The sequence below is a fragment of the Pteropus vampyrus genome, unplaced genomic scaffold, assembly GCF_000151845.1.
Source record: "Pteropus vampyrus isolate Shadow unplaced genomic scaffold, Pvam_2.0 Scaffold43, whole genome shotgun sequence".
Taxonomy (NCBI): domain Eukaryota; kingdom Metazoa; phylum Chordata; class Mammalia; order Chiroptera; family Pteropodidae; genus Pteropus; species Pteropus vampyrus.
In genome coordinates this window covers 10,585,295-10,603,087 of record NW_011888824.1, presented here as the reverse complement: position 1 = coordinate 10,603,087, position 17,793 = coordinate 10,585,295, and the positions used below count along the sequence as shown (strand labels likewise).

General features: G+C 36.0%; 1 protein-coding gene across 4 annotated transcripts in view; it reads right to left on the bottom strand.

Annotated features, from left to right (window-relative positions):
* Positions 1-8,757: 8,757 nt before the first annotated feature.
* CEP85L (centrosomal protein 85 like) overlaps positions 8,758-17,793 on the bottom strand; it is a 129,568-nt gene continuing 120,532 nt past the window's right edge. For all 4 annotated transcript variants that reach the window (XM_011358787.2, XM_011358785.2, XM_023529833.1 and 1 more), the window contains 2 exons: positions 16,580-16,811; positions 8,758-12,864 (listed from right to left, as the gene is read on the bottom strand). In XM_011358787.2, coding sequence (XP_011357089.1) covers positions 12,701-12,864; positions 16,580-16,811 — 396 coding nt within the window. In that variant the 3' untranslated portion in view covers positions 8,758-12,700. The remainder of the gene's footprint in view (positions 12,865-16,579; positions 16,812-17,793) is intronic.

Sequence of the window (17,793 nt, the reverse complement as noted above, 5' to 3'; positions counted from 1 at the left end):
GACTAAGTATGGTCATACTTTGTTATGAAATAGAGGTGAAATTTTAAAAAATATTCACTTCTTTCTTTAGCTGAAGGAAGAGACAGTAAGTCATCTTTTTTTAATTTTAGAAAATTAAGTACCCATTACCCTGAGAACAGAGTGCAACTGGACTTTTTTACCTTCTGTGACTTAGAAAAGGTTCCCTCTCTTCTCAGAGCTCTGGGAAGTGGCATGATAATTTGCATGCTTCTGGAAGGGAAAGCCCAATTTACAAACCCCTCTTTTAAAATCCCATGGTATTTTCAGATTGATAGAGTGGATTAGACCAAAGTCTGCTGGTTGGAGAGGACACCACAGACCCCACAGGGGAATTCACCCGCAGTACCAGAGGCTACATACACCTTGTGGAGCTGGCTCAGTGCAGGGCCCAAGGGTGTGTGAGGGAGGACGTGCCTGCAGCTGCAAGCACCTCCCACACCTGGCCAACCTGCCAGTGTCCTGCTCCATACAAGGTAGAACTCACCCAGTTTGAACAGAATTAGCCCCCACATTTCTAGAGCATTCCAAAGGAGGAGGAAAACTCAAAGGAAGATGCTATCTATCCTCTGCTAAAACCTAGCCATTGACAGAAAAGATTTGTACCCTAAGCTGGAGAAATGAGTTTAGTTGCACTTTTCCTTGTGTTTGCCGTACGCAAAGTGAAATGACAATATTCCCTCAACCAAGTTCTATGCAGATTAGGAGCCTGGATGTTTGTTGATAATGTTCCAAATAAAGCTTTAGCAGCAAGTTTTATCTGTATGTTGATTGCACCACACATTACAGCTGTGAGTTTAAATAGCCTACCGACCTGGGAAAACTGACCTGGGAAAAATACTCAGGATACCCGTGGGCAGCAAAATAAGTGATGACAAAGGAATGTGGCAAATTAGCAAATGTCATGATGCCTCCTAGTGTCATGGACCCTCTGATCAGAGAGGAGCGCAGGCCTAGGCAAGCCCTGCACATGAGGGTGGGCTATGGGGACATCTCGGGTATACTCACTGGGACTTGTTTGGAGGCAGGAGGGGAACTGCGGCTCCTGCTTTTACGAAAGCCGTTTCTCTGGAGAGAAGGGGTGTCCTACGCCTTCTGAGAAGATACCAGTTGCCCTTAGGAGTCTTCCCACGCCAAGTGCTACAGTGTTTGACAGAATACCATAGGCCCTCATTCCTTTGAAATGTGCCTCCCCGGCCCCCCACCCCCTCACCCCTTTCACCTCTGTCCCCAGGGCAAGTTGAAATGAAAACCCATTAAAGACTATGTAAGCAAGAGGAGAAGGTGAGGGGTCAGGGACAAAGAAGCCAAAGTCTGCCTTGATCTCCATTTTGCTTAAGGGGGCTGTGTTCTTTTCCTAGAGGGCTACCACAACAAAGTACCACGAACCGAGGAGTAGCTGAGTAGCCGAAAACAGCAGAAATGTATTCTCTCACAGTTCTAGAGGTTAGAAGTCCAAAACCAAGGTGTCAGCAGGGCCATGCTGTCTCTGACGGTTTTAAGGACGACGACCTCCTCACCTCTTCCTAGCCTCTGGTTGGCCATCAGCAGCCCTTGGCCCTCCTTGCCTTGGAGATGTGTCGCTTCAGTCTCTGCCCCCATTTTACACAGTGTTCCTCTGGTTCTGTGTCTTTCTTTTCCCACTTTATAAGAACACCAGTCACTGGATTAGAGCCCATCCTAATGTAGTATGATCTCATCCTAACTGATTACATCTGCAGAGACCACTTCCAAATAAGGTACTGGGTGGACATAAATTTGGAGAGAACACTATTCAACCAAGTACAGTGGCTAAACCTCCTTTTAGCTCTATTTACTACTCCTAATACTCTAAATATGAAAAATTATCAAGTTAAAAAGAGAATTTCTCGTGAGTTGGATTAGTAGACAGAAAAATTTTTTTAATTTCTTTAAAAAAGAGGTCTTTTCACTAGATGGGGTCATTTGAAGTCAAAGGTTCCCTTACATAAATTTGGAATCCACTGATGTATCTTAGAGTATTGTACAGTTGTTGCCAACATTCATAGTATAGGCAGGAAAATGGTTATAAACAGACCTTTGCCCAAAATCTGCCTTTGGATGTTCCTTTCAGCAAGTTCTCTCTAGAATATCATGATTTGCTTTTGTCTCCCATCCCCAACTGCAACCTCCTTCCTGTTGACAATAATCTCTGGGCCTATGGAAATTAAAAGAAGCAAATTCACACAGAATTATTGCTGACACCTTTCTGCAGGCTCCTCTAGGAATACCCCTTCTAAACATCTAGAGCTGTAAAAAGAAAGAGTCCAGAAAAAATAACAATTACTAGTTAATATATTAATGATAAAAAATATTACTTCATCGAAATCCAGAGCACTGCGATACACTCATTGCCTAAGTATGTATCAGATATACAAGCAGAAAAAAATGTACCATAAGCCACAAAACTATCTAGTCAATAATGAGAGAAAAATAAAGCAGGTATGTTTTCAAAAAATAGAAAATGAAAGTCAAGTGAAAATACATTTTTTAAATAATACATATTTTAATATATACTATATTTGTCTATGTTTCACAAATCTGTTCCAGTCCTTTGTTGCTGTACCCAAGGTGCCTAGTGAAGAAAAACCACTTTGTCTGGATTGGGTTCAGGAAGAATTTATAGAAGTCGCCTATAACCATAAATCTCAATAATTTTTGAAGTGGTACAAATGCCCTATAACCTAAAGAAAAATAGAAGCACAGAAAAATTTGTAGGAAAATTTGGAATAAGCAAAAATGGTTACTGAGTATCTTCAATAGAAAACTATGCACTATTTAGAGCATAGTCTCTCGAATTATCTGACTTAAGTCTGACTACTGGAGCTATTTTATAACTCTTGTATGTTGTAGATAACTGATAATAAGGCAAAACAATCGTCTATTGACAATTCTTGTCTATCCACGTGTAATAAATGCTGACTAGTGGAGGCTTGACTTCCCTTCCCCAGGATGAAAAAGCATTTTGCAATCGCTTGCAAATTCATTTCAATATTCCTGATTTATAAATGTGTTTGTTCTTTGGATTCTCTTTTGAATCAGTTGTAATAGCTCTTCCAGTTCCCTTATTTAATTAATGAGTTAAATAAAATCTTTGACACATGTTCATTTTATATTTGTATGAGTCATGTTACTTTTTTGGAAAATTATGCTGTAACAGATTTACGAAACAAAATACTCCATCTTCAGATTGAAAAGAAGCCTTCAGTTCTTACCAAAAATTGAATCTAGCCATTAGATTAAATTTAAATAAGTTTATACATTCCTGGAATAGCACTCCTGTATTAAAGCATTAATCCCTGCACTGACGGACTGACAGTTCAAGGTTATTAAATGCAACACTGTTTTTTCATAGTGTCCTCATTCTTGATAACTTCTGCCTGGAAATTTTTCAGACCAGCTCTGTTCCAAGGTTAAGGAAAAACTGGGATTATAGCTATAGAAAATGTGGATTTATTTGGCTTGCTTTGTGAAATACCACATCAAAGCTGAGATCGACAACAACATAATTCTAATAATAATTTATTGCTTGATGACAATGCAATAGCTATTACATTTGAATAATAGGTTCACAATTTACATGTCACAGAGTAAGTGAAGGAGCAGGAAAAGGAATGTACCCTCCAGTCTAATCTTTTACCTGGAATATAAGGATCTACCTGGACCGAAATTCTCCCTCCCCACCTCCACTCAGGCCCCAGACAGAATTAAGAATATATTAAAGAGTATGTTTTTGATATGTTTTAGCTATCAATTTCTGCCAACCCATTACGACTACACCTCAATGGCCAGGCCCTCCAGTCAATGTAAGATTTTTAATAATTCTTTCATACTAAAAGATTAATAACTTTCAATGTTACCTTTCCCAGGAGGAGGTTTATTTTAAAAGAGAATTACAGTCCACACATATATAGTCAACTTATCTTTGACAAAGAGCAAAGGAAATTCAATGGAGAATGGATAGTTCTTTCAGCAGGACATTCACATAAAAAAAAAAAAAAATCTAAAGACCTTAAAGCTTTCGCACAAATTAACTCAAAATGGATCACAGACCTAAATGTAAAACACAAAACTGTAAAACTCTTAGAAGAAAAATCTATGTGACCTTGGGTTTGGTGATGACTTTTTAGATACTCCATCAAAAGCATACTTCATCAAAGAAAAAATTGAAAAGTTGGACTTCATAATAATTAAGAATTTTGATTTGAAAAAGTCACTGTTAAGAGAATGAAAAGATAAGCCACAGACTGGGAAAAAATATTTGCAAAACACATCTGATAAAAGACTTGCATCCAAAATATACAAAGGACTCTTAAAACTCAATAATAAGAAATCAAATAACCCAATTAAAAAATAGGCAAAAATTAGGAACACCTTACCAAAGAAGATATACAGATGGCAAGTATATGTAAAGATGCTCAACATTATATATCATTAGGAAAATGCAAATTAAAACAATGCGATGCTACTCCGCACTTATTAGAATGGTTAAAATCTAAAATACTGACAACCCCAAATGTTGTCAAGGATGTGGAACAGTAAGAACTCTCACTGCTGGTGGGAATGCAAAATGGTACAGACACTTTGAAAGACAGTTTGAGAGTGTTTTGAAAAGCCAAATATCATCTTACCATATAATCCAGCTATCACGCTCCTTGGTATTTACCCAAAGGAGTGAAAACTAATGTCCACACAAAACCTGCACACGAATTTTTATGGCAGCTTTATTCATAATTGCCAAAACCTGGAAACAACCAAGTGTCCTTCAGTAAGTGAATGGATAACTGTGCTATGTCCATACAGTGGAATACTCAACGGTAAGAACAAGCTTTCAAGCCATGGGAAGATATGGAGGAATCGTATATGTATATTGCTGTGACGAAAGCTAATCTGAAAACGTTACATACTATATGATTCCAACTACATGACATTTGAGAAAAGGGAATACAGTAGAGACAGTAAAAAGATCAGTGGTTGCTTAGGGTTTGGGGGGAGGAGGTAGGTATAGGCTTAGCGCAGAGAATTTTTAGAGCCTAACTACTCTGCATAATATACTACAATGGTAGGTACATGACAAAAACCCATAGAACTGTTCAAAGGAAAATGAACCCTAATGTAAACCATGGACTTCAGTTAATAATAATGTGTCAATATTAGTTCATCAATTGTAAGAAATGTATCACACTAATCAAGATGTTAACAGGAAAAACTGCATACAGAAGTGAAGGGACAGTAGGTCTGTTCTGTCTCATTTTTCTGTAAACCTAGGAATGCTCTAAAAATAAAATCTATTAAGAGTAGGGTGAGTAAAATGTTTAACACAAAAGTGTGACTCACTAGTTATGGAATATTGGTAGATGTTTTGGAATAAGCAATCCTCCCAACATCTCTCATTTGTATCATAGAGAAGCGAGCATTCCTCCTGCTGGTGATGTGGCCTTCCTGATTACTACAAAGGAATTCTGCTTTATTCTTTCTTCTCCAGATCCATTCCTTTGTCCACTCCTGCCCCAGACTCCTTGATGGACAAATATTAGCACTGAGTCTTAAACCCTTATACATTTCGCTGCACCCTTTGCTGTTTGCACATAAAAGGTAATCAGCTGCCCTTAAAATAGGAAGATTATCCTGGATTATCTGAGTGGGACGATGTAATCACAGGGGCTCTTGAAAGAGGAAGGGAGAGGCAAAGGGATGGCAACATGAAAGACTTGGTCTTGCATTGCTGGCTCTGAAGAGAGAAGAATGAGACTGTGAGCCAAGGATTGTGAAAACCTCTAGAAGCTGTAAAAAGCAAAGAAACATTCTCCCATAGAGCCTCCAGAAAGGAACGCAGTCTGGCCAACGCTTCGATTTTAGCCTGGTGAGACCCATTTTGAAGATAATAATTTGTGTTGTTATGAACTAATAAGTTCGTGGTAATTTGTTATAGAAGCAATAGGAAACGAATACAGATAGGGATTGTGGGGGAGAAATGACCAGAAAGGATTCTTGAAATGAAGGTGGAACTTATACAAAGAGAAAGCCAATGAGGAAGCAGGTTTGGAAAGTTTAATTATGAGCACAAAACAGGAGAAAGTCTAGTGAATGGTTCAGAGTCAGGCTTTGGAGTCCAAAAAGGTCTGGTTTCTATTATAGCTCTGCCTCTAGCAAGAGTTCCAACTTGGTCAAGATATTAACTCCCCTGTATCTCAATCTCTGCATGCAGTGAGGACACTAATAGCACCACTTCACAGCGTTACTAGATAAAGGACTAAATAGGATAATTTATGCAAGGTCCTTGTACTTAGCTGACATGTGCTCAGCTGTTGGATGGTAATGATGATATAGAAGTCATACTTCCTATGCATTTTTAGTCACCATGGGCCATTAGACGACTACAGCCACTTATGACTAAATAATCAGTGTCAAAATAAAAAATATAAATTACCTTGCTTCCTGTTTAGAAAGGATGACAGCTACACTATTTTTGTTTAATTATTCTCCAAATTTGCACGTATGTATGTATTCTCAAACTTGTTAGATGTAAATGCATACATGTGTTAAGTTGACATCGTGTTCTTTTCAGCCAGACCTTGGGCTTAGCCTTACAAAACCTACACAGTTGGCCTAAAGCCTAATGACATTGCTATGCTCTAGGAGAGCTGGGATTGGGAAATAATTGTGTCCAATCCTGTGGCCTGGACCCACAGAAGGGCCAAAAGAGTAGTTTCAGAAGAGATTAACAAGACATCAAAGAGATGGAAGAAAATGGAACTTACCTAAGCAGGACTTATTATCACTGTACCCCTCTTTCATTAAAAGATCCCCACCCTCCTAGGGTGAACTGTTTTAAGGACCATGTCTTGTTGGAAATAGTTTTTCCTTCCTGGGGCTAAGGACAGATATTTGTATTTCTCTGGATGCTTTTATATCGTAGTTGCTCATTAAACACAAAGTTTAATAAGACAAGCTGCCTGCTCTAAAAGAGTTCAGAGCCTAGTGGGAGACCAGCACCCAAACAACAATGGCATAAGTTTGTTTTAGGATGAGACTGAGCACTTCACATGAATTGTGGAGACACATGGAACACAGATGGTAGTATGACCAAAGACAATACTTCAGAAGTAATGGTAAACAAAAATGCCTCTAATAAAGAGGAAGTCTTTTTTCCAACTCTGACTCTCCACTACCTTGTTTTACTTCACTCTATTCTACAAAAAGTATATGAAATATAACCAACAACCAATTAGAACCCAAGATTGTAGAAGAATACTGTTTTTCAAGTCTGGGTAGAGAACTTAATGACAGACCCCTAGACTATTTCCAATTTTTGGTTATTGAAAATAAAACTGCTGTAAATATTCACCTACAAGTTTCTATTTAGGCATATATCAATCAAACATCTAGAGTGGAATTTCCAGATTTATGGGTAGGTATGTTTAGTTTAAAACTTATTATTATGAGGGAGTCAATAGACTGTGAAGTGAGACTGTGTTTAAAACAGTTTCACTAAAATAAAAAGATTTTTCTTTTTGTGATCACACTGAATTTTTGTCAGGAACAGCAGTTTTATTTAAACATTTTAGAAATCTTTTATCGTAATTTCAGTCTTCAAAGCGGAATCTCTCTTAAGTCAAGGAGCGTGTCTTAACTGACATGATGTTAGAGTGCTATTCATGTGTGAAGTGTTTGCTCTACTGGATCCATATTCTGCCATTTTGTCCATTAGTAGCAACATATTTCACGCCTCTTTTTAACTGAGTCCTCTGCATTTCTACATAGAATTGGTTGTTTGGTTGGGGATTTGGCATAAAAAGAAGCTCAAACTATTAGCAAAATCACTGGGATGTACCCTACTGAAAGCTCTCCATTGACTCCCACCAGATCAAAAATAAGTATATCTTTCATTCTGAACGAAAAAACTCTTCACTAAATCACCTTAGAAATATTCCAGGATTTTATCCACTCCTTTTATTTCTAAGACATTTGCTTGAAATGCAGTCTGTGATGCATGATTTTCAAAGTACTCCTTCTGTTAACTGAATTAGATGCCTCATTGAAGACTCTGACAGAGCAATGCCATGTTAGTTGGACTGGAAACAAATACTGCTAATCCGAATAGTAACCAACTTCCTAGAGACATGGAGGCTACAGCCCATATGTCAGAACAAGGACCCAGCATGCCATCCACAGGGCATCTCTGGGCCTAGGCTGGCAAACCACCAACGCCAAGATGTCAAGGCCCTGCACAATATAACCTTTTAACAAGGTCACATCTGTATATGTTGCAGTAATATTTCGACCTTTGATTAGAAGGGGGGGAATAAAAACAAGATTTGACTTTCCAGCCCAACTTCTTAGCAATACGAAAAAGTGAAACCAGATTTGTCTGTTAGAAAAGTAGAAAGGACACTCTTGATATAAATAGGGATTTTAGAAATTCAAAGGAAGGACATAGCACTATAGGTTTAAAAGGATACAGGCATGCCTTTGTATTTACGGCAGCTGCCGTCAGAAAATCTCAGTGCCCTTCATGGAAAGGCCAGGAGAAAACGCTTTTTAGTAACTGAAAAGAAACTGTAAGACAATCTGAAAGCAGAAGTTTCCATGTTCTAGTCAAAGATTCTCTTGGGTACTTATCGAGCACGTTTACCTAAAAGTCAAGTCACTGAGAATTCAAGAGAGTCTGAAATTTCAAATACATTCTTATATTAACATCAGGTAGTTAGAAGACATAAATCTTTTTATAAAAAATTTATTTCTCTGTAAATACAAATTCCAACATCAACAAACAAAGTCCAGTGGAAAAATACTTAGCCATTAACATTGAAAACTTTTTTAAACTTAATAAATAGAACTTTGGCATTCAAAATTCTAGCTGTAAACCCCATTAAAAAACAAAAAGAAAAAAACCACCTCTTTTCAAAAAAAGAGGCAAGAATGATAGATCAGAAGGCATAAGCCAACCAGTGGCTTCACATTCTTTTTACAATAACTGTATTTCGATTAAGTCATGACTGCTGTATTTACACGAGGTATTTTGGGTGGTTCAAAAAGTGAACCTAGTTTACAAAAACCACCAGTCATAGTGACTGATTACACACTCTTCTGTGCTTTTAATGTAACCACCTAGCACCTTACTGCATCTTGTCATCACACCAATGTGATGCTGAATTTTATGCTTATGTATTTAAATAACTATTTATACATATATGTACACACATATACAAGCATGACATTCCAAAGAAGTTTCCTGCTTGCTACACAGGGAAAAGGCTGGGCTCCAAAGACATATATCTGATACCTTCTCTCGTTTACTATCTATCTACCTAGTAATGAAAAACTGCGCCTTGCTTTAAAAAAATCCTTAATCAGTCTATTTACAGAAGAACAAGGTGCAATAATCATCAACATTCTTATAACTCATTTAAACAGAAATGAATGCTTACTGCAGGCAAAAAGGCACAAAGGTTCTCTCTGTATGCAGCTCCAATGGTGTTGTTAATGACTTATGGATTTGAAACTACATTCTTAATATACTCAACACTTCTTTAAATAAGAAAAAAATCCAAAAATCCAAAATCGTTCCCCCTTCATGATTAAATGTGTAATACTATATCATACAGCAATATAACACCACAGCATTTTGGGGTGAATTGGAAATTATACTCTTTATACCAAACAATTAATAGTTTTTCTTGTTTTGTGAACATTGAAAAGAATTGTTAAAAATGAAAATGAAATGAAGTAACTTTGGCTCTGAGAGCTATAGCTACTGGCAGTTTTAAATGATATGGTCTGAGTGAGCATGGTTTTAAGAATTGCTTATTATCATAATTACATATCTACAATGGTAGAAATCTACACAAAAGAATGTCAATAATCCAAATGAAAGGTATGACTGAGGTGAATTATTTAAAAATACAGTCCAAGTTCTCAGCTGCTATTTATTCAATGAACTATTACTGATATGAAAGAATGTTTTCCAAATAAAGTAGTTCCTTTAAAAATATCCTCTGAGATTAAGTATTCAACTATGACAAAATTAATTTATATGCTTATTAAGTCAGTAACGTACAATATTCATTTTAGCAACACTTTCCAGCCCTTGAGATTGTCTCTAACAAGCTATTGAAAAAAAATCTGATTCAGTTTAAAAACTGTTATAACCAAATAAATTTCACTGAAATATAATACTGTTAACATTAAATACTGAATCATATTTCAAATATAAGAAAGGACTACATTAATTAAAAGAAAAATTCAAGAATGACTTACCTAGTTAATACTTAAGCTTTTTAAAATTAGAGGCCACTGAAAATTTATTAACAGTTTAAGTAAAATCCTTTTTTTCTGATACCAAATGAAAAAACAACCATTGTGCCTTTGATCTGCACAGGTAATCTAGGTCTCTTATTATAAGAGACAAAATAAGCTCAATGTCAAAACTCAGAAGACTAATAATAAATATTAATACTGCCTATGAAACTTCCTTAGAAGACAAGCATTTAATTCACAAAAGAATAATTTAAAAGTTTTCATAACTAAGGAGATTTTCAAATAGATTTACTTTAAAATTAAGTTTTCATCTCAGATCTATACCACTGTAATAACTTCTAAGAATACCTCATTTCATTTGTTTCAAACTAACACAGAGGTTGTCTTAGGAGAGAATTTTCCGAAAAATAAAACTCAAAATTAAATATTGATGAATTTGAATACTACTAGTTTGATTTCCCAAAAATACCCTTCAAGGCTGTCTACTTATTATCTAGATCCCTTCACAAACTCCAAACTCCCAAAAGATTACATTTTGTAATTCAAGGTTGTACTTAAACTATCACATCTTAATTTCCTTTCTTATGGAGCATATATTTTGGAAACTGAACTACATCAGCAGTAGTTTGTTAATTTCCTACTAAGTTAAAAAAATTTACCTTAAGATATGTGAATTAAGCCAAATTCTGTAACTTTCAGAACACTTACTTTTAAAAACAAAATATTTTATCCCAACAAAGCTACAAAACAAAAATATATCTACAGTAGATGAATACAAATGACCAAGTCTGTTTAAAACAAAATAACCATAAAACCCCAAAACATATACTAAAAACCTAAGAGTAAGAACTTAGTGACCCAAATCAGTGATTTTTTTTTTGTCCATTAGTACTGTATTTTAGGGTGCTTTTATTTCTAAAATTGTGGAGGCTGGGCCTGGGAGGAGGGGACTTTATTCAAAGAGATATAAAAACGTGTACTGCACCTGTGGCCTAACTCTTTTAGATGTTACTATCTAATTTATTGTAAAGGGCTATTTTTAGATACTTTCATGAGGCAAAATTCTTCATATTAGCTTTTGGGTACAATTTATAAACAAATGATCACCTTAAAAATGAATACTCTGAAGGCAGTCTTTCCAAAACACCAATTAAAACAGGGAAATACTCATTTGGAAGTTTAATGACTGGATGTCTACTTAAAACTCGGTTGCATTTCATAGTGATATCTTGTACTCCAGTAGAACTAACCTAACCTAACCAAGTTTGTGTTCCATGAAAAATTCTGTTTTTAATGTACTTTACCTAATATAAAGAATTGAAATATCACCTGATTTAGATTTTGTTTTATGCTAGTGATAATTCAGATACAAAGAAGACAGGTTGGCTTTTTCTTAAAGTAGTTTCAACTTTAAAACAGATACAAAGCTGTTAAAATGTAAACAATTGAGATTTTGATAAATAAGCTATTGTTCCAGAGTCACTCTGGTAATCTTTCTTTCACAATAATGAAAGGAGGCCTTAGAAGGTTTGCATGAATTATATATGGCTTTGTTTACATTAATACATATACATATATATACGTGTAAAACGTAAGTAAAAAAACTCTAAGTAGCAACAGACGTGTTAAAATTAGTTGAAATTATGTTAACTGCCTTGTAATATATAAATTACTAGGCTAGTGAAAAAGATCATCACATCAAAATTTCACACCTCTAAGGCAATCCACAATCACTCTGGAAAAATAGCTGACCTATCTACAGTACTAACACCAACCCGACCCACAACCGCATAATCTCAGTACACTGGTCGTTCAAAATGTAATGGTTTTGCCTTGTGCACTCCTACTAGAATACTGCCTGCTGCTGGAACTCTTGTTTAGCCAGCCTTTGAAAACCCAAAAGTACAATACTAGCTTCTACATGAAAAAAAAAAAAAAAAAAAGAAATATAAGAATAAAAAGTATATGCCTTTCTCAGAAGCTTTGTTTTGACCCTAGAAATCCTTATAATTTTGTAAATAAACACAAATGCGTGCTCACGCATGCGCGCGCACACACACACAACAGGATAAAAAGAAATCCTATCCTCTTTATCTGAAGGGCACTCTTCACAGCTTGGTCCTACAATCAGTAGTTTGAGAATACAGAATTTCTTTTTCTTATAAACTTTATCACATCTTCAAATGGTAATCTGATTTTTGTCCTGATTAGCTAAGCCCCTTCCAGATCGCCTTACATCCCTTTCCCTCCCCAAAAAACAAAACAAAACCCACAGAAAAAAATCCTATGTACAAGTCATGTGTCACTTGCAACTTTCCGATATGGCTCCTAAAAAGAAAGATGAAGAAATGTAACACAGCAGCATCTAACAAGGGGTCATTATTGCTGTGGAACCAACACTTGATTACTGCGTAATACAGTTGTCTCCCATGTCCTGAGCATAGCGGTCTGATATTGTAGTCCTTAACTCATCGATGTCCCTCCGTAACTGGCATACATCTGACAGTTTTTTAGTGAGTGTTTCTGGGCTGTGGTCATTCTCAGTCTCTTCAGCTGAACAGTTCAGTGCTGCAGAAATAAAATACAGAGAAAAAGTCTCATGTTTTTGTTTTTTTTTTTTTTTGACAAAGGCAATTTTAGGATTTTCAATTTAATTATCATTGGTAACATAATGCTGTACGCTGAATACCAGTTAGGCTCAGTTTTAAATTATGCATCATTCAATATTAAATAGATCTTATCTACCTGGTCCTGTTAAAATTTTGCTAATTAAAATGCATTAAATTCATATAGTAACACATAGAAATTCAACAGGTTTGACAGATGACAATATTCCTAAAATACAAAAGAACATCCTCTAATAACTTTACTTGAGCTCAACCAGAGCACTTAGTTCTTCCCATTTGACAAATCATTTGTGTGGCGAGAGGTGATACCTTATATTTTTATAGACTGAAAAGTGGGTTTATTGACACGAAAACATAAAGTATATATATACACATATATATGTGTGTGTGTATGGGGGAGGGGAGAGAGAGAAGAGAGGAGAGAGAGGGAGAGGGAAAGGGAGAGAATTAGGCTGATAGCTAGGTGCTCAATGGTTGAATAACTGAATGAGGCCCTGAGATAGATAGCTTTTACTTACTCCAGGTTCCTCTCTTTGTCAGCATATCTCAACATAAAAGCAGGTGGAGCCAGTGATTGTAAAATAAATCTTTCTTTATACTATAACTTCATTGACCCTGGTAGCTTATTGGAGCCAAAAGAGTCAGATAACTTATTTTAACAAACGCTAATTGAACACCTGCCATAATCCAAGCACTATGCTAGATGTTAATGTAAGTAAACATAATGGAGACAGTGGCTAACTCTTAATAATTTACATACACTTTCATAAAAAAGTAAGCATAGTCAGGTACTGTTGATGACTGACTACTACACAAAGGCTACAGAGACATAAGAGAACAACCAGGCCTAACTGGAGAGGGAACAGGTTTAGTGCATGGGCCAAGAAAGCAGACTGAACGAAGGTATAAAAGGAGAAGATCAAATAGTCTGATAGAATTTGAGAAACTTCAAGAAAATTGGTAACCAGCTCTAAAATGATAGAGCACAAATTATGAAAGAGGAGTGTGCCAAGAAATAAGGCTGGAGAGGCAGGTGTGAGCTACCTATCTCTACTTTAGGGAAGTGTATGTATTAGGAAATCAGAAATCATAGTTTCAACAAATCACTCTGGCAATGTGAAAAACAGAGTAGGGGGTGGCGGGGAGGGGAGGGCAAGATGGCTGACAGAGAGACTAGTCCAGAGGAAAGCTTGAATTAAGGCAACAGTGCAATGGAGATGTAATAGTAGGAATAAATGTTAGAATTAGAAAAGAACTGATAGAAATGATAGAGCCCAATCATCATTAACTTGCATAGGAGCCAGGGATTGGGCATGAGACACACAGCAGATAGAAAAGGATAAAACCTGGGTTGGGGTGATAGGTGGTGCTACTCACTGAGAGGAAGAGTAGGTTTACAGAAGGTAGAAAAATAGGTTCTGTTTTGGACTTGTTGAGTCTGTGATGCCTATGAAACACCTGGTTCTAATATACAAGTCAATATAAATGGGAACCCAGAAGGAACGTTCTAGGCAAAATAAGAGACAAATGTCTGTATGGGTCAAAGTTACAGCAATAACAGAACACAGCAGGATGTGGATAAGATTACTCAGAGAAAGTACATAAAAAGAGAAACAAAAAAACAAAAACAAAAGGTTTCTGGAGGACACCAATATTTAAGTGGCAGAGAATTCCGTAGAAGACTGTGAGCAGTCAGTCATAAAGGCAGAAGTCGAACCTAGAGAGCGCTGCCATGGAAACCATGGTAGCAGAGAGTTTTAAGAAGGATGGGTGAACAGTATCAACTGATAATCCATGGAGTGATGAGACAGGATTCAAAAGAATTCACTGGTTTTTGACAAATTAGCTGGCTGGTCTAATTTTTACAATGCCAAACTATAAGGCAAGAATTCTGGGGCTAAACTTTAAGGACTGAAAGGAGTATATATTGAGAGGCAAATGCGGCAAAGTTCTTAAATCTCCCTTTTTTCATATTAGAATAGCACTCATCCTATTACTGAAAAAGTTAATAAAATATTATATAAAAGAGTGCAAATGTAGGTTACAAAATAATTTAAAGAGTGACTATCACGAAAATGGCAGAGAAAATGAGTCTTCTGAGAGTGAACTTTTGTTTCTTGTTCAAAGAGATCACTGTTACTAAACCACCCCATGTTCATTCACCTGGCAAACTTCTTTCTCTTCCTCTAAGATTGAAGCCAACACCAGCAACTCCATGGAGCCTTCACAGCCCTTGCCAAGTGGATTTGTTTTCTTTTTCCCTTGTGCTGCTATAGTCTCTGTCCACATCTCAATTACAGTACTTATCGCAATGCTCTAATAATTTGGTTAATGTGTGAACAAGGGCTCTGTTCAAATTATCTGCAACATTAGCACCTTAATGTGTGGCTTACAGAAGACATTTAACAAATATGTACTGACTGAGTGAATACACTTAAACTTTAAAGTGTTTTTTGCACACCCACAATCATATTTGTGAACGAACATCTATAAAGTGGAGGGGGGAATTCTGCAAACATCTCTGAGCACAGTTAAGTGTTTCATTAACAAGTGATACACTTTGATCAAGAGCCCTGTGTATTTGGTTTGCCAAAACAACTATTATGATGCAAGATGGTGGACTCTTTTTGATAAAACTGAAAACGAAACTAGTCCCCACTCAAAAAAAAAAAAAAAAAATTATAGCATTTGTACTTCATACTTTAGTTTAGTATATTATATATTAAATTTAATTTCTGGATTTGGATACACAAACTGAGAGTTAATGAGATAATAATATTGATTTTCTCATCTACAAATGTGAAAATTTGCAATAAAAAAAACTATTCCAGTCACATATTTACTATATTTTTAGGTAATTACTCAAGATAACATGTAGGTGTATAAAGCTTATGGTCTTACTTCAATCATATCTCCTAACTCAAGAACCAACATGTCAATATTATAATAATTTAGAGCCATATGCAGAGATGAATGTTCCTGCAACAGTAGCACAGAAAGAAAGGGACATCAGGATATTCCTGCAGCAGCTCTTATGACTATGTGCAGGTAAAACTAAGGCAAAATGGGTGAGTGTGACATTAAAAGGGACAAAGCCAGCAGGTATGCATGACAAGAGCAACAGATCTGTAGGCCACGGAAATTGGTTCATGTGACAGCACTGGCATTAACATTAAGCAACTGCCACAGAACATACACTACATAGGAAAGCAAGTGAGTGTTATTTCTCCAATATTTTACCAGTGGACAGATGGCTGGGTCATTCATTTATACAATCACCACATGAAAGCAAATAGAATTTTTATATTTAGAAGAGTAATCAGGAAATCACACCTAACTATTATCACTCCAGTCACCTATTAACAGATTCAGCATAGCTCATCCACACAGGTAGATCTGCAGGCATTCTAGTAAGTGGCATTCCATACCAACTATGACCCTGCTCACTTCTATAAGTATGAAGTAAGTTCTAGCAATGAAGTAATAACAATATGTAGACCCAGACTGATTCAGAGATTTATAAATCTAAGTAGGAAAGAGATTTATAAATCTGAGGAAATTAAAACTAAATAGGGAAAACACAGTAAGATGTTCCTGATTCATGAAGGCAAGTTTCTAATTGTTAATACTGTAAGAACAAGTCATTAGCCACTTACATCTGATTCCCAGTAATAATGAAAGATTAGGCTCCTTGCCCTGAGCACGCTGATTAAGGATACTACACAATGCCTTCAAGTCAAACAGACAATAGGACATTTCCTTGAACAGCTGATCAATCACACTCAAATCAAATAGTGGCCTTTTGGAAAGAACTGTTTGCTGCCTGGATTGGTCTGCTTCCTGGCCCTGATCCAATAAAGAGCATGTCTCTTCTGTTTGTCTTTGGTTCTGCAATGGATAAAGAAAACAAAAATCTGGTGGTCAGAACACAGGAAAGGTACTCAAAAGCCATACAGGTTAATATTTTTCCCCAAGTCTGTAGTAGAATTATATTACATGCATATTAATCAAATTTAACTGCATACATACAATAGGAAAAAAAAAAGAGAACAATAATTTAAATAGTAGAAATGGTTCTTCTGTACTATCTGTACCATTACATATACAGTAAATCTGAGAGAGAAAACATAAATCCAAATAGTCTTAGTTTCTAGGAGTGTCCAATGCTCACGCATAATGAGTATCTTGGTTGAGTATGTATTTTTCTATAACAAGATTTATCCTAAGAATAAAAAGAACTACAATAAAACTTTAAACTTCATCCCGTAGTTAGCAGCAATAGTGATTTAGTTACTTTGAGACTATTTTTTGTATATTGAAAAAAAAAGTATACATGTTATGTTAATAGTAATCAAAATTTTCAGTGTAAGGGAAAAAGAGATACAAGTAAACAATCAAAAGAGGAAAAAAAAATACCCTGAACAACTCTGAATTGTTAAATCTGAACTGGAAGCATCGATGTGAATTCATGATTTATTACATCTTGAAAGTTATCCTCACTTCATCCCCAAAATTGTCACCATCTATTCCTCATCCTGAAAACTGCTAATGAAAGGCAAGTTTAACTAGCTTCCCAGTTAGGACTGCATTTCAGAATAACCAAATAGCCTATGCTGATGAGGAAAATATATGTTTTTTAAATAAATGAATATCAGCTGGTAAATGTAAGAATAATGATGTAATTAGAAAAAGATACCATTCTTTCAATCATTTAATGATTCAGACAATGCTCACTGGCAGGTATTCAAACCCTCAAGAGAAAAGGTGCTAGAGTAAACTGCATAGTCATTCAACAGTTGCTCAACTATCACTCCACAGATTACCTGCTGTTTGCAGAGGCTCTAATATTACAATGAAAAATATATTAGTC